The 23718-nt window shown below is 40.9% G+C and overlaps 1 protein-coding gene across 1 annotated transcript in view; it reads left to right on the top strand.

Moving 5' to 3' along the window:
* The first annotated feature begins 3859 nt into the window (after window positions 1-3859).
* The window catches only part of LOC115343179 (von Willebrand factor D and EGF domain-containing protein-like), a 190295-nt gene continuing 170436 nt past the window's right edge, over window positions 3860-23718 (top strand). Inside the window, exon 1 of the mRNA XM_030018811.1 lies at window positions 3860-4422. Within this exon, the coding sequence (XP_029874671.1) occupies window positions 4326-4422 (97 nt within the window). The 5' untranslated portion in view covers window positions 3860-4325. The remainder of the gene's footprint in view (window positions 4423-23718) is intronic.

Below are 23718 nucleotides of genomic sequence, written 5' to 3'. Positions count from 1 at the left end.
AAATATATGGACAGAGATGACTAAAAGAAATAGGAGCCAACAACAAAGAGAGAGAATCCCAGGCCTGAACCCCTTCTCATCCCTCTTAGGAAAATCCTTTGGGAAGGGGCATTTGCTGGAGACTGTTAGGACTCAGTTAAAATTCATTATGCCAACGTTTCCACCTGCTCGGAAGCTGCAGAAAGGATTGCAAGAGTCAGTGGACACAGCTAGCCCGTATCAACAGAGAAGGGATTGCCCTGGGAGCACAGCAAGTTTATTCCTTGTCACTGGACTTGGCAGGTATTTTCGATCAGATAAAACAAGCAAACAAAAATGCACAGAGGAGGGTTTTGGCAGATGTAAATGTGTAAATTCAGACTAAAAAAAAATTTATACTATTTAGTGAAGACATCTTTTCCCTCTGAAGGACTCTGTCCTACTAGGAAAGTGTGTGTACAGGCAGGGTCATGCTCTCTATGTCACCTGTGAATAACAAATCTCTTCTCTGCCTAGAAAGCCACCCCGGGGGACAGCCTCACAGTAAGAGTATTCCTCACAGGACCAGAAGGAAATAAACCCAGACTGTCATTTTTAGATCCATTTCTAATGAGTGTGTCAGAGCTTAAAAGGATTGTACAACTGCCCACTGGCTTAAGTGCAAAAGTGCTAGCCACACTCAATTTTTGAGAAGAGGAACATGGTACCCCTCTCTCTTCTCCTTCCTGGGGGGAACCAGGTAGATGGACACCTCCACACGGCCTACAGAACATACCCGAGTGACGCATTTCATGCCTCAAAACTTAAGTATAGCCCAGGACTTCTGCATGCAACTCTTAAACCTCCTATACTGACTCAGGAGCCTGAGCATTTCATACTTGGAACAAAGTGTCAAAAAGTCACGTCTTTGGAGGCCTTCAAGATATTTGCATTTTTATCATCATGCTATCATTCAGTTCCATCTTGAGGTTTGGTTCTGCACCTGAAGAAAAAGCAAAGATTGTTGTTCTTAATACTCTTCCCCCAGCCTTCCTCCTACCTCTGCCCAGTCCCGTCCGCCCGGAGCCAGCACAGCTCCTCCAGCCCATCCCCAGCACCGCAGCACCAACTCACCCAGTGGGATGTTTCAGGCAAACACTGTCTCTTTCTTACAAAGTGAAGAGATCTGAATACCTAACATGCGTATCCATCAAACAATTTTTGGCCAAGTCTAAAACGCTGCTGCCAGCTTCCAGCTGTGACTTTTGGCTTGTTTTAACTCCCCATATCTATCCCTACCATTGAAAATTAACTTAATACAACATGGACTGGTGTCAGGCCTTCAGTGTTGTGTTGTTTTTTTGTACAGACAGTGAAGCTAATTGTTTCAAATGTTCACTGCTCACACTTGACGACACCAACTTTCTGGGGAGTTTCAGGTTCTCCTCTTACTGAGGTTAATGGTGTGGAAACTGGGAGAGTATTTTCCAATATTTTTATGCAGGTTCTCCATGGTTTTAGTTTCCCATGATTTTTTAGGTTAATCTTTGGGAGGAAGGAGAAGGTGATTTTCACTATTTTTCTGACTTCTTGTCTTGGGCTGGGAGAACGGGAAATGGGGAATATTTGCACCTCACCTGGAGCTGTTTGTCCTCCTGAAATGAAAGGAACCATATCCAACTGTGCTGGTTTTGGCTGAAGTAGAGTTAATTTTCCTCATAGCAGGTAGCATGGGGCTGTGTTTTGGATTTGTGCTGGAAACAGCGTTGATAACACAGAGATGTTTTCGTAACTGTTGAGCAGTGCTTACCCAGAGCCAAGGGCTTTTCTGCTTCTCCCCCCACCCCACCAGCGAGGAGCCTGGGGGGGCACAAGGAGTTGGGAGGGGACACAGCCGGGACAGCTGACCCCGACTGACCCAAGGGATATCCCAGACCATAGGACGTCATGCTCAGCATATAAGGCTGGGGGAAGGAGAAGGAAGGGGGGACGTTTGGAGTGATGGTGTTTGTCTTCCCAGGTAACCATTTCATGTGATGGAGCCCTGCTGTCCTGGAGATGGCTGAACACCTGCCTGCCCATGGGAAGGGCTGAATGAATTCCTTGGATTGCTTTGCTTGTGCACGTGGCTTTTGCTTTTCCTATTAAACTGTCTTTATCTCAACCCACGAGTTTTCTCACTTTTACCATTCTGATTCTCTCCCCCATCCCACCACGGGGGAGTGAGCGAGCGGCTGCGTGGGGCTTGGTTGCCGGCTGGGGTTAAACCATGACACCAACCCAGGGGAACTCCTTGGCTGAGACAATGGGAAGCTTCATTTCATCTTCACCAGGAGTAACCACCGTCAAAGGTTCCACCTGATTAAAACTCGCTTAGGGAAACAACAGGTAAGGGGATAAGCAAGTCTACAAAACTGTCCTTTTTCTCCTGTTGCCCTGAAAACCTTCTGCTCACATTTTTTTGCCTGGTTACTTTTGCTTTTGGTATCCAAAAGACCAACAAAGGCTGAATTGTTTGTGGAAAGCTCTCTTGCTTTGTTGTAAATTGGTTTTGGTTGCCAATATTTCGGCAAGGATAAATCTCAACCCCCAACAGATTTCAGTCTTTTTCATGTTAAACATTTGAGCTATGCCTTTTAGGCCAAAACTTAGAGTCAAGAAAGATTGGGCCCCTATCAGTTTGTAGAAACTGCCACAAATAAATTCAAGCATTAACTGAGAAAGCCGTGTAAAGGTAGAAATTGTGCCCTGTTTAAAATAAACTGGAATGTTGTTGTTTGTCCTACATTTGTACTCAAGAAATGGATGGGGATCTCTTAGGAAAAAAAAATCAGAAATACTGGCCTTGGAGTCTTAATGATCCTGAAGGAATATAATCTAAGCAGCAGTAAAATCAATGGAAAGACTCCCAAAGACTCCCAAAGGGCTACAAGTCAGGCCTATGAGATAGCTGATCCAATGAGACTACTAAAAGCAGTGCTTTTGCAACATTGAAATCCAAAATCAAAATTAAGAAAAAGTTTTAGAACTTTCTTCTTAAATAATCTATATTTCCCTCAGTGAATCCAGTCGTAAAACTCCTCAAGGGATGTAGTTAAGCCAAATGAACAACATTTGAAACTCCTTGGCTGTACTGCAAAGTATTTTTAAGGGCTTTGCTTATGCTTTTAGATTAAATGCTCCTCACAGTGATTTGTGTGGAATGTTTACAGAGTTGTGTATTACTCTGTTATCAGATAATTTACAATATCCTCACTTAAACAAGCAGACAGAAAATAATCAAACTTGACAAGTCAAAGAAAAGAAGTGCTGGCAGTTATGGAAAACACTGAACAGTGAGTGGGGATAGAATATTTTCTAAATAAAATGCCATGAATATCAGAGTACAGCATGCAATTTAATAGCAAATTCTTCATATTGCACAGTAAGGTGGCAATATCCATCGTCACACAATAAACATAGTTCACACCGACTTGAAGTAGCACAAAGGACCCATGCGGTAGCAACAGGGCACTTTCCAATGAGACTAAACTTTAGAAAAATGTGATTGAGCAACATGAGTGAGTGAATTCTTTCACTGCCGTTTGCTTATGTTTTCTATTTCTGTTATTACTGCTGGTGAGCCGACCTTCTGAAACATAGATCTCATTTTTCAGGATGGGTTGGCAGAGCAAATGCTGCCACACTTTATTTCAGTAGCAAAGGACTATTCTCTAAAATACCAGACAATGACACAGCGACCCAAGATACAAACCTTCCGGACTGCTGTTTGTACTGCACAGACCAGTTCTGTAACAATTTTGCATAAATGTAGCCTCCAGGAACCTGAAGCGAAACCCAAACTATTTTCGACCTTATATTTTAGCATTTTTTAACCCCCTCTCCTATAAACGATGACAGATATGACTGCAATAATCTGAAGTTAGCGTCGTCTGCTTTAAAATCCTCACGAGCAGGCACGTTTGGTTTACAACCCTAATTTCTCCAGGATCACCTCCTACCGCCGACACTGACAGTACATGCTGTTCTCACCCTCCATGTGTGCGCGGGTGTGTTACCGCGTGTGTAAATCAGAGCAGCTGCAGGCAGAGCAGCTGCAGGGACACATGCTCTCTGCTGATCTGTTTGGGGGGGGGGGGGGGGCTGAGCGTGGTTTGTGTACAGCTGGAGGGCTTCCCTCTTGGAAATTCTGGGCTTAATGACACATTAAGCCCTCTCCAAGGGACTGGACTAAAGAGAACGAAAGAAAAAAAAAAAAAAAATTGAAACGGGCAGGCAGGCTGATGGCTTTTCCTGCAAAGTTTAGTACTTCAAAAGTTAACTTCTAAGCAACTGCAGATGCATGGATAAAACCTATCCTGGACAATATGCAGCAGCCCTTTCCTTTCCATCAGCATCTCCAAGTTGTTGCCTACCTGTGTTGGATTCCCTTGTTGGCCATTAGCACTGAGTCAGCTCCATTAGGTAAGGATTTTGTACTTTTTAATTATTTGATAGCCATTCGGGGGATAGAGTTCATGTGTATTTTAAACTGAGGTGATCTTGTTTACATTTACTTCTGAATGTGGGTTAGAGTGATAGAGGGCTATTATTAGAGTCTCCAAAATAGAATGGAGGTAAGGTTAAAATGAACAACTTCTAAGGTGATGAAGAAGGTCACAGTGATAACCAAGCATGCTTACAGCACACAATGTTTATTGTCCATTAGAGGACTCTCACTTTCCTTTTTTTCTTTTTTTTTTTAATAAAGAAATTACAAACGTGAAGATTCTTACTTCCTACTGGAAAAAAACCAAGTGATTTAAAGAATATTCGTAACATTTTCCCATAAATGGAATATATGAAATGAACCATAAAAGAAGAAAAAGCTTTAAAATAAGAATCTATTCCTGTAAGGAAAGAAGTATATACACCATCTATCAGAGCAACATTACAGATTAGTTAATTACACATATAATAATGCACAGCTACACAGTCTCTGGCAATAAAAAGTTCATGAGTAATTTTTCTTCTGCCATACGCATTAAATGTAAGGCTTGTTTCACTCCAGCACAGAGTTCGAAGAGGACATAGATTTTTACATATGTAGCTTGTTTATACAGCTTTATTAATCTACTGCAGGAATACACTGAAAATCATGTTAGACATTATTCAACTACTAAAAACAGAGTTAATAAAAAAACCTGAGAAAAGCAGCAGGACCAGAGCATAGTGCTGTGAGTGATCATGGATACAGCTTTGGGAAATTCTGTGGAGGCACTCCCCCCTTAATGGAAATATGTTGCAATATTTTACAAACTTTAGTTCCAGTAGAGTTTCAACTAGTCTTAAAAGTGATTGTCAGCCAGCACTCATTAGCTCTATGAAGATAAAACAATTTAAAGCACTCTTCATCTGAATATCAAAGGGTCACCCGGAAAGGTTTGCAGGACTAAACACAAGGCTAATGACCTTACCGCCTTTATCTTCAAACAATGCCTTTAATTTCTGAAACCTTTTGAAGGGTTGCCAGTTTTATGGAGTGTAGCAGCTACTTATCTGATAGAACAAGCTTTTCATCAAGGGGAAATGACCTTTTAACTCCTAGTAACTAAGTAACTGTATTTTCCATTGTATTTTTGTTACTGAAGGTAATACGTATAGACATACTTATTAAACTGGGAAGCCAAAACAAGAATTAAGAAATAGCTTGCTGTCTCTTAGGTGATGTGGAAGGATTCATAAGGCTTGTTGGGGTTTTTTTTCATAGTGTGAACCTGAAGTAAATAAAACTGCTCAAAAAAGTTTACATTCTGACAGATCGTGTTGTGACATTATAAGGATATTAACAGAGCCATATGCTGTTTACTTTTGTACTCTAACAAATTGGCTAATCCCATAAGAATTTAACTGTGAATAAGGAATGTCTGACCAAACAGCTTTTTGCAGATGCCTTGTTAAGAAGGAAAAGATGAAAAAGTCCTTTAAAGACCAAGGAAGAACTTTATCATCTTCCGCAATCTTATTTTAGGGGACAAAGCTCCCAGTGACTGAGCATATGATCATTATTTGGGGTTTTTACATCATTTCCTGTGACTGAGAAACATGAAAGGGTTACCAATAACATCCCTAGCTGCTCTCTGGTAGAAGATTAAGTAAAGCATCAGGGACAAAAGCAACTCAGTGAATCATAGATGTGGGAGGGCTGACACAACACAGAGCTTGTCAGACTTTTCTCAGGTGAAATTCTGTAAATAAGTCAATCAAAAGAAAAAGACAATAGATTTTTTTACAGAAGTGTTTTAGACAAAAGTATTTATCTTAAAATAGATAGTTTCTTGTAACATCATGATCGAGATGGAATTACTCCCCATCCCCTCTGGAGACTTTTCATAACATAAAATTGAAAAAGTTGTTAATTTGGATATGAGCTTCCTGCAAAGGCACCAGCCTCCCTCAAAGCTCACGAAATCCACTGGAGCTTCACTACAAGGTGTTACATATATAGTAAAATCAGATACAATTAATTGTTTGCAAGTTCACTCCTGTGGATTCTCCTCAACTCTGAAACACATAAGAAAAAATTGGAGCACATCTTGAGGTGAAGAAAGAGGAGAAGAGAGAGGATGGGGTCGGGGGAAGGCTAGGTGCCAACAGCCAGTGGGAAATGACGGTGCATTCTCAAACGATCCGAATGGTCTAATTTGATTCAAGAAAGTACATGAGAATAGTCTAATATGGCAAAAATTATTCAGTATGTCTTGCAATTTTATAAATCCTGGTCTTGCTTTCACTAGAAGAATGAAGTGAAAATCAGAGTATGTAATACTCTTTGTGTGCTACCCTTGATCTCACTGTGAGCTTCTGCTGTAAAATCTGGGTGCCATGGACTTTCCATGCTTTAAGCAAAAAAATCTAGTGGAGCTGAGAAAACATTTCCCCACGAGTATTTCAAAGGGAATAATTCACACTATTCGGGACCTTTCCCACCTGCTTCATGCGTCTACTGCAGATGACAATCCCTCCCATCCCTTGGTCGGACCTCAGACGTGCCCCCCAGGTCCCCAGCAGCCCTCCAGAGCCACAGGGCTCCCGTCACCCACTGGGTGCCCGAGCACAGGAGGGGGGCAAACACCCCCAGGGAAGCCCCAGGGTATCTGGCCTGAAAACAGCTTGCAGGGATCAAGGTCTCGGGCCATGAGTGGGTTTGGTCAGGGACATTCCCGTGACTTTAGAAATTACACTGGGATTATTCTGGCTCCACGTCTTCGCTCTGTGGAAAGCACAACAGACATTTATAGCGCTGTGCAAACAAAAAATACCCTGCTGAATGCTTTCCTACAGAAGTAAAACCAAGAATCCCTGGCCACGGCAAATAAGCAGTAACAACTCCCAAAGGGAGAGGAACAACCTTTGCAGAATGTTTCTTTCCCGATATTATTTTTAATTATCAAAAGCTGTTTACAGGTTAATATTTTATTTCCCTGTTATTTAAGTTTTCGCCAACATCAAGTAACCCCATTGGCCTCATTGTCTGGAATTAAGCCAGTTTGTATTGTTTGAACTAAGAGTGAAATCTGATTTTATTTGATTATCTGCAGTCAAAGTGAAGCTAGTAGCAGGGGCTGTACAATGATTTCTGTTTGCTGATAACTTTTTTGTTCCGCTCCTTTTCATCTGAAAGACAACAGGGTTATGCTTACCACAGGAATAGTTCTTTCATAAGGAAGGCAAAATCAGGCAGCTGGGGGTGAAGAAACCTCTTTCACCTTACAAGGAATGTGTTTATGACTCTCCCGAGCAGTGTCAGTATGTCACTATTGGATTTTAGGACTTTGGAATTTGGTAGGGAAATAATTTTTTAGTTCACGCGTTGGCCTTTTTATCTTCTGATGAAAATTAATGATTGTTTTCAAAGTTACACAGGCTTGCAAAATATGTTTGGTGTGAGAGGGCTGCCTTTCTACTGCATCTCTCAAGGATTTGCCTATTTCCCCTTGACCTGCCAAATGTGTACGCTGTTTAAACTCCTTTAACAGCTATTTATTACTCTGTGCTGTACTAAAACTGATGATCATTTTATTAGACGCTGTTCATAACGGTATAGGACATTCATGGCCAAAATGTTTGCTTTAATGGTCCAGTTCCTCTAAGTTATTTTGTCTCCAAATGCCAAATCCAAAGAAGTATTGTATACATCTAACTTCCTTTGCAATCAATAGGTGCTGCAAGCAGTCAAGACAAATCAGTGTTAGTTCCTAAATTGACAAGACAAATTGCTGTGGAGAGGAAGCATCATCATTCTGTTTTACAGATGGGACGGAGATGTGAAGTGGCTCAAGGTCATGCAGAAAATACTTTGGTGGAGCTGAGATCTGTACCGAGGCCTCATGAGTCACAACCCAGTCCCATTAAATGCAGCACAACTCGTAACTGAAACGAAAGCCAATATAGTAAATAGGAGTGTAATAAAAATGCTGAACCTTTCTCCATCCTCCTTGTAAACTCTGAAGTCAAATGGCTGCACACACAAACTCAAGGGGACACAAAGTATTGTTGGTGGGTTTTAGACTCCTTTACAAATTTTAGATGACCAATACTTGAAATTTGCCCCAAATCCCCTTTGATTTCAATCAGGAAAGGATCCATTCACTTCCAAAATGCTGTATCTACTCTATCATACAAAATAGTTGAAGAAAAGAAGGAAATGTCATTCCTGCAGTAAATTCATTAGAGACAATTTCTTTTCTGTTTGTTCCTACTTCTTCCTAGACCACTTCTGTAGCCTAATAAAATATTTTTGGATTTGAAAATGGCTCTTTCATTCCAATATATTCCCTCCATTTTTTTCATGACTTAGGCTTGCTGCTTCAGAAAGCTGAGAATATTGTGAGAAGTACTGTTTTGTTTATTTTCCCCCGGGTTTGTACTGTACCTCTTTGAATAGTTTGTTGGGAAAATTTCTCAAGGCAGCCAGATTACTCGTTTGTCTGATTTTGTCTACAAATTTGTTTCTTTGGACCTTTGTAGGTTTGTTCTGACTTTTTGGCTACTTTCTTCCCGGGTGAAGTATCTTTCTTGTCACCTCACAGATGGAGGCTTAGTCTTGGACATTGCTGATGCCCAATCCACTACAAAAATGGATATTGTCTTTAACACTTGGTTGGCAGCATATATTGCTTGTTTAATGATTTTTAAGTTTAATGAACTTAGGTTCAAAGTAGTGTATTTTAGCTTCAGTTATGACCTTTACTAATTTCATTGTGGCAGCTACACTATGTGTTTTGCCCTAAGTAGAGATTATTTATGGTGAAATCTGAAAAAAATGGATTAGTTTGAAGAATATTTTCCATCTGACTTTGAAACATCAGTAAAACCATGTGTTAGTGCATGCAATTGTTTGTACAGCTTTTTTGGAAAGAGTTTTGTGTGTTAAGCTCTTAGGAGATTTACTTAATGAATGTATGTACTCATTTGCTTCTTTCTGACACACATTATTTTGATTATTCTGATGTCTATTACTTTGACTGCTGTGTTCACACTGCATGGCATCCATGGGGAGCCGCAAGGGAATATTCTACATATTGAAAGGAAAAAACCTGATTGCCTAATATAGTTGAGGGATTGTAGTAGTCTGCTCTGCTCCTTTTGCTGGTTTTATATTAATTCTTCAATTGAGAGCGAGTTTATCTTATTCCCCTATTTTGTTCACAAAGCAGCTTCCATGAGCTGGGTAGCAATTTATCTGCATACCACAATAATGTAATGCAGCTCCTGTGGTAGCTGGAACATTTTAAAACTCAACTGTCCCTTGGCAACTTTGTGCGTTGACAGTTTCAGAAAATGGTCCCTCATGCAGTATCTTGCTGATGCCTCGTCAGCTCAGTAGCTCTTGCACTTTCCATGAACTGGTGGATAGCCCAACTTTTCCTCCTCCTTTTGCTAATACAAAAAGGCATAACACTTTCTATCCCAGACTCGCAGTCTTACTTTTAATTTTTTAAATGGCCGATCAAGTTATGTTTAATTTGTCTGAGAAGGCAAAAGTCTACGGAAAAAATCTAGAAGATGATACAGAGACAAGAGTGTTCTCAGAAGTTCCTGAATTAATAACTCTATAATGAGTTTAATGGTAAATGTGGAGAATGACTTGGGCTCTGAACTAGAGCATTCCTTTACAGAAAAGAGCCTGTCTTATGTCAGCTCGTCTTTGCTTCTCATCTCTGTTTAAAATTGTATTTTGCTGATGTTTAACTGTCATGCAAACTTTTCATTGAATTTTATCTTATTGATTTTCTATAGACCTATATGAAGAGCAAAGGGAGGTAAAACTCAGTCACTAGTTTAATAGCTAAGCTAACATTTTTTTATTCATAACTTAATAATTAAAAATTTCTTTAGAATTAGCTTTCTTAGACCTCACTGCATTAGTCAGATATGATATTTGTTGATCTGGTCCAGCTACCAGAACAGGCAGATTCCCAAACATCTTTCAGAGATTATTTTTAATAGTCGTCTTTGTCCCTTTCCTCCTATTATTTACTTTATAATCAACTATGGGTATGCTATAAAATTAGTTGACTGTGGCTCAGCCTCCCTCAATAACAGCATAGATACTTTGATTCACTCAGGCTACCTTATCATCAGTTCTGTTCTTTTCTTAATGGGCTAGGGAAAAAAATATATAAAAATTCACAGAGCCATTTGCTCTGTTCTTTTATTAGATGTTAAGATTAGAGCTAGCAACAAAGACATAAACAGGGTGAAATCTAATTAATTTCTTGTTTCTCTTTTGCAAGAAATACAAGGAAAATGAAGAGGAGGCTAGTTCCTACCCCAATGTACTTGCAACTCATTCTTCAGGTGTTAAAATATGTGGACATTTCATTTTCTGAATGTGTATAAAGAGAATAAAAATAAAGGCAAAAGAAAGTTATCCTGCTCCCTTAGCTAGTCCATAACCACCCCAGAAGTTGTTTTTTGCGCCAACAGAATCCTGTATGTGCCAGTGGCACTCAGTCACTCACACCCCATAACATTCCTGAAGTATTTGGGCTTCTTTTCTCCTATAATATCCTTTAAAAGTCTCACTCATAACTGTTGAATACAGGAATCTTCCAGTTTCAGTTAATTTTCAGTCCTTTGCCTGGACTAGTTATTTCAATTGATCCTGTAAAAGAAATCCCTAGTAAAGCACTGTGAACACTTACACTGGGAAAGCCGGAGTAGCTTGTAGCATTCCCGGTCTGCAGCAGAGATGCATTTTGTTCATCCTCCACTCCCTGCGCGGGGACACGACCTGCCCTACCCGGTGGGTCAGCATCTGCTGAAACGGCAGCAGGCAGGACTCGCTCGGACCTGCCCCGCGCGTACCTCCCGGCACAGCGCTGGTGCCATCCTGCCCGCTGCAACGCACCCCGTAGGAATGAAGGTTTGATATATCCTTAAGATGCCAGTGTCAAAGACTACGGCCATGTGGAAGAACTCGGGCTCGGCTGTGGAGGGCTGAAGTCCAACTTAATCCCTTTCCCTAGCTTGTGCTTGTGTGAGAGCATTAGGCTTAAAGATACTGATGTACTTCAAAATAGCTGGATTCAAGTTGCAGGCTATGATCCCAGCACAAGCTATACATCTCCCAGAGGAGTTTTACAACTATTTTCTCCTTGTGACATGATTGCTGCCTTGCAATACAAATAGCTTTGACATAAATCATAAATCTACTACCCACCCCCATTCTTCCACTTCTTCCTTTTTCATATTTTCCCAATAACTGATACCTTAGTCATGAAAATCACCCACAGTTATTCTTGCTGCTTCATAATGTCTGTTATCCGCTAACATTTCTTGTTCTTTTTGCTATTACCTATACTCTTTGCATGGGTGTGTAGACACTTTCTCTCATTAATACACTCCTGACAATATTATTCATCTGCTGTTTCAAAACAACTTCATCTTCTGTCTCAGGTCTGAGCTTGCAGATTGCCTCCCGAGAATACCAAGCATCCTCATTAAGTGCTGGCAGGATGCGAGGGGACCTGGCAAGCCGTGCCTGGTCAGCCCTGCACAGCTCCCAAAGACCCCAGTACAGAAGTACTCACAAGGTCAAGAACTGTGCTGGAAGGAGTTTCTTTACCACTCAGCAAGGCTGGTGGCAGAGACACTAAATCGTACTTGTATATACAGTGATTAGCTGGAAAACAAGCTGTCTCCCAAAGTCTGGGTTTTGTGGTGATATTGGATTTTATTTTTTTAAGACCTTTGAAGCAGGCAACTTTATTCTGGCTTCTTTTAATCAGGTTTTCTGAGAAATCCTTCCCTGGTAATGAAGCACAGGCTTTCTGAAAGACCCTTTGGTGAGATTCTTAGATTTAAAACCTTGCAGCTGGTCAGCACATGGGGATAAGGTATGCCTTTGACAACCTTAGCATATATTAATACTTATGTTGCTTTCAATGGGGCTAAACTGAATATAAAACTAAAACATTGCAATCCTGTAAGAGGTAGCACAGATGACCACATACACAAGCATAGGGAACATCATTTTGGCCACCACTGTTATCACTGCTTCATGTAATTATCACTAAAATTAGTGCTGCAGAAATGCTGTGAGAAGAATTATGATGGTCACAAAAATTACACCGTACAAATCCACCCATTAAGTGGGATTTTTGCCTCTGAGTTCCGTCAGGGGCTCACCGCTGTTATAGCCCAACTCTGCGCCGTGATTATCTGCATAACAGTTTATAGACTATATGACTTCCCAAAGATAACCTACTTCGGGTTGAGTAACTGCTGTTGATCTACACAGGAAGGGTTTTTTTCTGTCTGATTGCTTTCACAATTGAAAACAATTAAAAATTTACTTTCCCACTGAGACAGAACTGGGAAAAACCCAAAGTGCTAACTGATAGCCTGATATTTTGTTAATCACTTCTGATGGGAAAGATGTTGTGTTTTAGGATAGAGGAGCTGGATCAATCTCTTCTGTCACAGACAAGTGCCCTCAGAACTGGTCTATTGATTATGCCGGAGAGAATATCTTTAGATCTCTTATTTGCACTGTTTCACTTTCTATTAGTAATTAAATACATCTTGGAATAAGGGCTTTAGTGTCAGTCTCCCATGTGTTCATCTGCTGTAAAGTTGTAAATACTGCGATTGACAGCAGGTTGATTCATTCTATGGTGTAATATATATTTGTTATTTATAAAAAATAAAAATAAAGTAATTCCAGTACAGAGTTAGGCAGGTAGATAGACTGATCATTCAATTGATCAATACATGTTCTTTTGATCAAAACCATACACCCAAGTGCATCAGCCTCCAAATGCCTCCCTTCCTAAGATGAAACCTGTTCCCCAAAAAGGTACAGGTCTTCTCAAAACTTGCAGTTTTCTATGAAAAGTTTCATTAACAGCATATAAAATAATCAACACTTGAAACTCCTGACCAGCTCTAACCCAATCACACTGATCAACACACTGATTTTCAACCAGTTTATTAATCAAAGGTCCTTTTCTGCAAAAAGCAAGCCATGGAGTATCCTGTATCTCCTATTGTTTTATGCTTAAGAGAAGGCATAAGGGAACTGGATATTTTGTGTAAAGAAAACAAGCTAAAGTGAACTTAATTTTTGCTTTACAAAAATCATAACTTTACTGAAGGCAAAAGAGTCCTTAATTTGGGAGGCTCTGATGAGGGCCCTGGAATTGGGGGCAGCAGGTACCTGCTGGCACACAGCAGACAGCTAAACAGAGATATATTTGAGTAAATTCTGTATGAAGGGCTGGGGGCTGTTGCGCTATTTGTTACATGAACTGAAATGTGACGTCTTAAGAGCCCTCATAACTTAATTAATATTTCAGCCTGTAAGATATGCCTGGGAACATCCGTTCTCTACTATCAGAGGGTTTGAGCAAGGGGCTGACGAGGTGTTCCCCCCCCATCCAGTGCAGGCACCTGGGATGAGAAAGGCTGCTCTGGGTCTTGCTCCATACCCATATCTAATAACTTCTTCAAGGCCACGAGATTATCCCTGCTCCTTAAAACCACCTTCATTTCCTAAAGTGTTGCCTAGCACTAAAGCGCGCTGTTAAGCTGCTGCCATGTTTTTCCATTCTGGTAGAAAGTATTGTTCTATATAGTTTGATTTTAAGAGTGCATTCTGGCATCCATTTGGGGAAAAGGCACTATATAAAAGCAAAATCAATACGAGGGACAGTTATATTTCCTGAGCTTTTTCATTAGCTATAAAATATATACATTCAAGAAGGGAGGGGGAAACAATGTCAGTTTTACCTAGACTGAAGGAGGACAAGACAAAGCACGGAGGAATAAGCATGAATGTGCACTGGCAGGAGTATGAACTATGCAGCAATGCTGGGCACAGGCAGATCTCTGCTCTCCCTACATCCGAACACTCCTGCAAGACACTGGCCTCTCCTGTGATGGGCATCAGGCCACTGGAAAAATACAGAAATATATGTATTTTGGTAAATGAGGTGTTTGACTTGTTCTCAGTTTTCGTTAAAGCCAAACTGACTGTTGGCTGAATATTCACAGGGAAACTTTGCCTTTGCTCAGCGCTAAGAATGAAAAGAAAAACAATAAAATAGTGCTGAGGCAAATTCTTCCTCAAATCCCCACTGAACTCCACCCATGCTATCTTTTTCTTTTCTCCCAAAGTATACCAAAATATTCTTCTTTCTACCTGAGCAGGCTGTCCTTTCAAGCATCCTTGGATAAACCTCTCATCGACTCATGCAGTATATTTTCTAAGATTTGCAAATATAGAGCTGGAACAAATTCTGAAAAACTGTAATCTATATTTCTACAATTATAAACTTAGAGATATTGCAGGGAATTTTTACCAAAACCAAATCATTACTGCTTTGCTTAAGCCCAGCTGAAAAATTAAAATTCATACTGCTATATTAGTCAGTATTCTAATACAGGTCACTAAACCGTAAGAGCAACTATCTTATTTTAGATTGGAGTAAAATTTGAAATCACAGCGTCTTTTCAGTACCAACATGCGATTATGTGAGTGAGAAATTGCACACAAGCCTTTTTTTCCCTCTTTTTAACATGAGCCTTCTATAATGGCATTTTCATTAGTAGGAAATACCTGTCGTCTGTAGAAAAATAATTTGTCTTGGTTTTTGAAAACTAAATTATCCCCTCTAAAAGATTAGCTGAAAAACACTGTATATATTTATAAGCATTCCAGATAAAATACAAAGTTTTGCTTCTTTCTGGTGACCCCTAGTGATCTATTTTGTGAGAGAGTTCAAGAGTGAACCCAACAAGTTATTTATTTCTGAAACTCAGATAAGGCATCTGGAAGATTTTATCAGTGTGATTTTGCCTCTACCTCATAATTCAGGGAACTGGGAAATAAAGGCCCAGAAAACTTATCAGCGTGTGATTGTTCATTTTAAACCCAAGCGAAGCTGTGAAGGAACGTGCGAGCTGACAATAACAGACAGCACCAAAGAGCAGAAGAGCATTTGTAGGACAGCCCCTGTGTAAAATTGGTCTCTTGGGTCTAACATACCACTTACACTACGTGATTACCATCAATAAGTTTTACGTATATCTTCTCATGTTTTTCTTTTTGCCTTATGCTCTCAGTTTTGTTATTCACAGAGACTCCCATCCTGGTGTGGCCCTCTTAGGGCCCTCAGTGAGGTAAGATAGTGAAGCAAACCAGAATTGGGCTGCAAAACTAGGGAAAAAGTAGCCATTAAATAGAATTTCATTTTTACTATCACAGATACCTGGCACACAGATCAAAACTTATTTCAAACCCATTTCATGAAGGTGCCTCAGAAAGATGTCTCTCTCGCTGTTCGCACAACTATTATATTATATGACTGCGAGGTGTAGCTTGTTGAACATGTAATTTCATCATGAGAGAGCGCTCCTTGCTGTGCATACACTGCTGCATTACAGGAAAAGTTTGGATTAAAAAGAACAAGCCTCCAGCTAGCACTGCCCTGCTTCTGCAATTGTACAGTATGTCTCATACAAATAAGAGACATTTGTCCACCCGATTCATTCCTCTTGGGTTAATAATTGTAACGTGAGCTTTCGCAAGACGTTTTGGTGCCGTTGTGCCATCCGTCACTGTCCCAGGACTCTGTTTTCCTCCCACTCTGCCCAGAGGCCACCTCGTCCCCACGTCTGCTGTTTCCAGTCTCCAGCTCCCGCTCAGTCTTTTCCTGGGCAGCGGTTGGAGCTTGGACATTTTGTCTCCCCTAGCACCCTTCTTCCAGGGGGAAGGGGTAGGAAAGCATTTCTTGCTTCATCTCGAATTGTAGCAACAAGGTGGAACTTTACAATTTTAGCAGTCCTTTTGCACATCTCAGTGTCTTTTTCAGAGAATTGAGGTTTTGGTTTGATAAAAAATAAGATGGAAGAGCCTGTCTAATTTCTTAGACAGGGATCTCATGTTATGAATCCTGTAATACCGTGTTAAATTCAAGGCCATTGGTCCTGTCCAACTCTATTGATTTTCACTGGGAATAGACCAGTCATACAGAGAGAAGAGTTTGGCTCATTTTTGCATTGTAACAGCTGCCCTCAAACCCATTTTCATTAAAAAAACATTGAGACCAGCCTTACATCACAGATTCCCCTTGCATATTTTTTTCATTGCTTCTCGCAAATCAAACTATTGAAAAAATAACATTCACCTTCTGAATATTTTGATTGCTAATGTGAGGAAAGGCAAGAAAATTTCCTTTCTGTTTTTATAGCAGAAAGATTTATCACAGCTTGCTAAATTCTGGAGTGATTAAGTCATATTAAAGACATAACTAAAACAAGTGTTTGATTTCTGCCTTCTGAAGTTTTATACTTGGTTCAAGACCACGTTTTGATCTTGAATGTGATAATATTTCTTCACTATAATACAAATATTGCTCTCCTTCCACAACTGGTCACAATGAAGTCAATAAAATATGCAGACAAGAAATGCAAGCAGCATTTGGCTCAATATAAAGATTGATAATGTAACCACCTAAAAAAATGCTTTTTATCATCATAAGTCTCTCCTGGCTTTTTATAGTTTTCATGGAGCAAAATAATCCATCATACTTGAACTTCATGCATGTTCCTGAAGCCAACAGTTAGTACAAGTCAATTTTTAATTATGATATTTTTATAAAGCCTACAATTTATTTCCTGATTTTGTAAAACACTTTAAACAGCAAGTCATCGATATAAATTATGTAAATCTCAAGTGACCCCAAAGTCATTAATCTGACTGGATTTCACAGTGAAACATAATATAGCAATAACCCACTAGCTCTCCGTCTGACACCACAGAGCAGCAAAGATGGCTACAGCAGTGATGAACGATGGGAAATCACCATTCTGTTCTAGACTAGTGTGATTTTTAACCTCTTAAATAAAATGTCCATTGTGTTTAGAATACTTGTTGCACTCTCACGATTAGGGCCAAAGGAAAATGGGTCTGTTAAATCTGAAAAAGAGAATAGAATAGAAGGTTGTCATCTATAGCACCGTGCAAAGAGCAACGAACCCCGACTTGAAAATATTGAGCTTTACAGTCAGCCGGCCTGTGAACTTGTCCCCATCCCATTCCTCCAGAAAAGCCAGCAAATCCTGTTGTCGGCAGCAGAAGGAAATCCGCCCAGGAGAACTGAGAGCAGCAGTCGCCCTTTGGTAGCAGCAGCAGCCTTGTGCCCGTTTCCAGCGGTCCTTTCTGCTTTGAAGGAAAACCAAAAAAGTCTGTTGTGCCAAACCCTTTCCCCAGGGCTTTTTAGTGCTACAGCCCAAAGGCTGCAGAGCTGCTGGAAAGGTAGTTCCCCCAACCTATATGAAGCGCAAACCCCCCCGTCTACCTTCCATCTCCCTTCGCTGCTCCTTCCCCGGGGTCGCTCCCTGCGAGACAATCTCGCCTCTCCAGACCCGACACCTGTTTCTCTCAGTTAAGCCACTTTGTGTGTGCCTCCTTTAAAACCTCTTTTTTGGTTTTCCAGCTGTTCTCTCTTTTGGTGGCCACCTCAGTCCTTTCCAGCTGCTATCTCTTTAGGCACAGCTGTGCTGGCTCCATCCTCATCTGCTGGCAGCAGCCTTCTGCCTTCCCTTCATTTGTGGGCATGGACATCGCCTGTATCCTTGTGGACTTAATGCTCTTAAAATACCATTGAAGTATGTAAAGGATGAGAAGATGGCACAGGGACAAAGGAGGATTTTTTTTTTGCTTGTGCACAGGAGAGACGCTCACAGGATTTAGCTTTTATTCTTCACTAAAAAGAGCACTTCATGTGTCTCAATATTTTTTTCTTTCAAAAGTAGGATGTGGTTATTGTCTGGGTCTCAGCCTACATGAACTAACATCGGCCAAGCTCATGTAGACCAAAAAGGAGAGGAACTACTAGAAGGCAAAATATCCTGGCTGTTAGACCTTTCCAGCTTCTCTTGCTTTCTACGCCCTTTTTTTCACTTTATGGAAGTTCGTACAGGAGACCAGCAGGTGAGAGGAAGCAAGTGCAGCATTTTAGGATGTTTGCTAAAATGTAGTTGCAGAGTAGCGCAGGATGGCTTAAAAAAAGCTGATGACGTTCACCTTTCCTAGGGGACAATTCCCACATACTCCATTCTTTCTTCGGCACTTGAAATGGTTTCTCTTCCTATTTACAGAGTAAGATATACAGTCTGTACTTCAGTTCATATTTTTTGAACTTCACATGCTCTTCTCCATATTAAAACATCTCACAGGCAAATGCATATCCTTATATATACTTCTTATATTAACCCAGTTACACGGTGGCAATAAAATTCCATAATAAGAAATAAGAGCTCTCATTGCACATTCACAAAGCCCTCCAAAGAACAGAGGAAGAACAGACCGTAAGTCTCATAAATCCAGCTTAATTTATTCATAGTAAGAGTCTACAAATCAGACATTTTTATATTACAGGATATTTATGATAAGATGGAGAATGTATAACCCCCCCAACAATAATTCAATAATTGATGATAAAATAACAAAATAGATAATAGTTTTCCAAATTTTTTTTATTAAAAAGTGAAATATTATAAACAATAATGTGGCCTGTAGGCATTAAATCAAATCTGCAGTGGCTGAGGGCAAGAATAACATTTCAAAACTTTCAGAGCTCTCTGATCCCCTGAACCAGAACCTTCCAGCTTCACTGCTTCAGTGGCTGCAGTAATATGCAGATATTTTCTCTTCATCAAATCTACCCAAGTAACCTGGGGGGGGAGATTCTATGCACACTCATTTTCAGTCTCCGGATGGTTTTGCAGGTGTCACAGCCACAAGAGAAAGGGGGTGGTCTGCTAGAGCTGTCAGTCCAGCCAGCGTGGTTGGAGGTATCTTTGGCTTTTTGCAGGGCACACAGAGGAGGACTTGTTTTGGTCACACCCAGGTTCTGAGAAGATATACTGGAAAGAGGATTTGGCGATGCCACCACGCAGAGCACCTTCAGTTACATTATAAAAGCCCCTCCTGTACAAACCATGTCACTGCTCTTGCTCAGTCCAAGTCCCTTGCTATAGAGGCAGCCATCAAATCCATCTTAGAAATAGATATTTTGCTCAAGCCACCTAGATCTTTACCTTTCTGTAGGTAGAAATTCCCTATTTTCCAGCCCAAGTATGTTCATAGATGTTGCTCCTAAAGCAGATGTTCTCACAACGTTCTCCCTTAGCCTACAGAGTTCCCTTCCCCGCTGTGTACATATCAGCAACATGAAATGCATCCTCAGTCTGCCTTTTGCTAGGCTAAGCAAATTAATTTTAATCTCTACTTACAAAGCAAGCTCTTCATTCCCCTGATTATCCTAATAGCCATTCCCTCTGCTTGCACAAATCTGAACATGTACGCAGGGATCCAAATGAGGTCTATACAGTGGCATTAATTTAACTGTTGCTCTGCTGTATTTTCAGCACTGAAAGTAGCTTTTCACATTACAGTGGAAACAGTCACCTTGTGATCAGATAGTATATCCTTCTTTTATTAACCCAATTCAATTGTTAATTCTCGGCTTCCTAATGTACTGCTCTGCCCTGGAAGTATTCAAGTCTCATTTGTATGTGAACAGGACTTAAAAGGGTTTTTGGAGGTAATTCTAGATAACGGTATATAAGAGGTGCATACTCAATTCAATGGTATTTGTTAGAGAAAGGAGGAAAAAGGAATGTGCAGCAACAAAGGAAATTCTGTGACTCAGCTAGAAAGGTAAAAAGCAGGAATCCAGTAAATATCAGTCTTCTGAGATAATAGCTTTCAATGTTCAGCTATTCTTCACCAGTTCCTTATCTAAAGCCTCTGTGGCACATGCTGATGAGAGAGAATTCGACCCGCAGAGCCTCACAGGAGAAAGTGATGTACACTCTAGGCCCACTTTTCAGCCGCTTAACAATTATGAATGCTTTTTGTTGATCATATAGATTAGAAATCAGGCAAACAGGACTTTCCTACCTGGGAGGAAGGTTCTGATTTACAATATTTCTGCTTATGGAACCTATTCCTCCTGTTTAAAACTGTTCAAGTGTGTGTCAAGGTCAATCTTCCGTGAGGACAGAGTGGCCCACAATGCAAAACTGGTGTTTGCATGATTTTGTGTGATTATGAAATTCTCTTGCTGCTCTCGGGAATTACACACATCCGATCATTTCTGCCTTGCTCTTTCCTATTTAAGTCATCGTGAAACACTCCAAAAAATGTAAATGCAAATGCAGATCAGCCTGCTTCCCGCCTGACAGCAGTTTACAAAACTGATAGTGAATCTCTTCACAGCTCTGCCATTTTTTTTTTTCCCGGGCACCCTAGTGAGTCTATCTTTCTCTAGGAAAGATAAGGCATCCAGCCTGGTTTGTTAAAAGTCAGCCTAGCGAGTAACGCGCAGCACCGCCAAAGCCCATGTGTTTTTCCTGCCTCCGCCTCCCAGAAGAACATACCGTCTACACGTCTAGGAGGGACCAATCCTACCTCATTCTTCACAGTCAAAGAGGGCTTTTATAAAAACAAAAGGCGCTTCATGGGGCTTGAAGAAGCAGGACAGCAATCCCATAGCCCAGATGGCCTCAGCGGCCGCCACGGTCCCCTGGCCCTTGCTGTGCATGAAATACAGGAAAGTCGGGCAAAATATAGGCGTGTTGGAATCAAATGGCTTTTTTCTAGAGTGAGAGGAACAAGGGCTTAGATACTGATTTTATCCAAGACCTGTAGGAGAAGATTACTTACTGCTGTCTGGTGTCTGCAGAGAGCCACGGTCTCGCTCTCACTCAGCCAAATGATGCACTGGCGTTCACGCTTTATTTCAGTCTTCAGCAAGCATTCGCAATTAACATAAGGAGCGTAATACTTATGTATTAGTTTCTGTATTTGACTTGAAGAGGCAGATGGATAAAACTAAATAAATGTCAACTGTTAGACCACGGGACTTAATGTGGTTTTGGAAACAGGCGACAGAAGTTTTAATTGCATACAGAAAGATTTCAAGATCATTGAGATCACTTCCATCTGATGCTAATGACTGTGGTTTCCCAACTCAAACCCCAGAATTTACAGCCAGGCTCAGTACCCATTTTGCTTAGACCACTTCTTATGAGCAGTAATGACCAGTAATGAAACAGTCAAAAGCCCAGGTGGCTCTCCTGCAAATGTACATTTTAGAGTCTCGAGACCTGATCCTGCAGCTGCCAGCTTCACCCTGTGAAAACCATTAGCAGCTGGCTTCATGTCTAGAAGAAGAAAATGAAATATGCTGCATTTTCACAGCCATCAATCAGCAGATGCAGTGCCAGGAAAGCTTCATAATGATGTAGATATTGCCAACTGACTTTGCAAAAAAATGTTCTTTTCAGGAGAGAAACATGTAGGAGAAAACCAAGAGATGATCTCAGCGTACACTTGTGTGCATGGGGTAGTGATGCCTTTGTTATTTGGACGGACTGGGGGGACTGAGACCAGAAAGCACCTCCCCTGCCAGAGGTACCAGCGCTCGCCCTGGTCCCTAAGGGCAGCAGCGGGAGCAGGAGAGCGCATTTCTCAGCACCCTTCTGCACTACCTCCCTGGAGCCGTGGCAGTGGGCTCGTCCCCAACCATACACGATTAGACGAGTGACTTTGCTTGCCTTGCTGAGCTTTCTGTTATTCTTACCGAGAAGAAAGTCCTGAGAGCAGAAGACCTTAAAATGAAAAATAAAGTTGGAAACCTTAGAGTTGCGTAACAGATGCAAGTAAACACGGTGGGGAGCAATACAAAAGTATTAATGAAGACAATGTTACTTTTTGCGTTTTGTTGCTTTTTCTCTTAACGTTTTGCAAAATGACAGAAAGCTATCAGCAGCATCGCTGCTCTTAAATGTTGTATTTCCAAAGATTTGTCTGCCTGTACCCCTTTTTATTACCTTTACTGACTTCCTGACAGAGATACTGAACCGTCTGGCATGACTCACGCTGTGAGCAATCCTTTTGTGAGAACTGAATGAAAACAGGCTGATAACAAGGGCGATCTCATTAAAAAAAACCAGCCAGGTGACTGGTTACATGGGATGTTATTGAAATTATGCATGCAGAACTCTATCATATCGTTTTAGATCATGTTTTCCATGGCGCAGGAGAAAGTATCTTTATCAGCTCAGTGGAGAAAGGTTGGAGATGATTGAAGTAAAACAGCAGGAGGAGGCTGATATGATTAAGTCACATAGCCAACTGCCCATGTATAACACAGTAATGGAGGTGAAAGTAGAGGGCAAACTAAAATTAAGTCAAAAGGACACAGGAGACAAAAGGCTACACATATAGGACAAGGAGAGGATGTACAATGAGCTGATTTGTACAGCAGGTAGAGTGCAAAATTTTCATGCCCTGTATTTAGATATTTCCTGTTAATATTGATGCAAATGCTGTGCTAACTAGTGCTGGAAGGGACAGTCTGTTTAGCGAGCATGCATGGAGAGAGGCATGTTTAATTAATTTCACAGTCGTGGGCAGAGAGGTCAGATGACAGCCTGTGAGTAAAATCCCCAGCAATCAGACTGGACAACAGCAGAAAAAAAAGAGTATTTGGGAGAAAAGCAGGGTCGGGTCAGCTCTGGACCCACTGTTATGATTGTTCACCCCGCTTCAGCAGAAAATAAGGTCTTAATTTTGCTACAAGCCACCAGGTAAGAATATCATTATCGTAGTCCATCTTAGTTGCTGCAAAGTCAACATAGTCTAAATTGTTCCCTCTGGGTAGAACGATGCTAGGTACAAGTCACAAAACAGCTGGTCATATAAGCCATAGGGCAACCAGGGTATCAGCACCATAGTGCTCTCCAAGGAAGAAGTGATCCATAAAAAGTCATTAGAAATGTCTTCAGTTTGGTGCAGAGGCTGTTGTGGGTCACATCATGTCAGGTTGTCATTTGGTCCCCAGTAATCTCAAGCAAATATGTTGGCAGAACAGAAAGCTTGCAAAGATCACTTTTGTTAGTCATCTTCCTGGTGCTTTTCCAGTTTCTCGTGGCACTGTCTCAGCCTGAGGCCTGAGTTCGCTTCAGAATAATTTCCATTAACAATTTACATCATTGCGTACGCTCACAAAGAGTTGTGCAAGTCACAGTTACCTTTCTCAAATGTTTCAAGAAGACAGCAAGACTGCCTGGTACAATCATGCAGTCATCAGGCACGATAGAAGGGGGTGCTAGAAATTCTTATAAATTCATGTAATCACTAAGAGCATGTTATTCTCTTCATCTGTGGATGAAGAACTACAAAAACAGAGAACAGTA

The sequence above is a fragment of the Aquila chrysaetos genome, chromosome 6, assembly GCF_900496995.4.
Source record: "Aquila chrysaetos chrysaetos chromosome 6, bAquChr1.4, whole genome shotgun sequence".
Taxonomy (NCBI): Eukaryota; Metazoa; Chordata; class Aves; order Accipitriformes; family Accipitridae; genus Aquila; species Aquila chrysaetos.
Note: the sequence above shows the minus strand (reverse complement) of the source record. Positions and strands in the feature narration are given on the sequence as shown.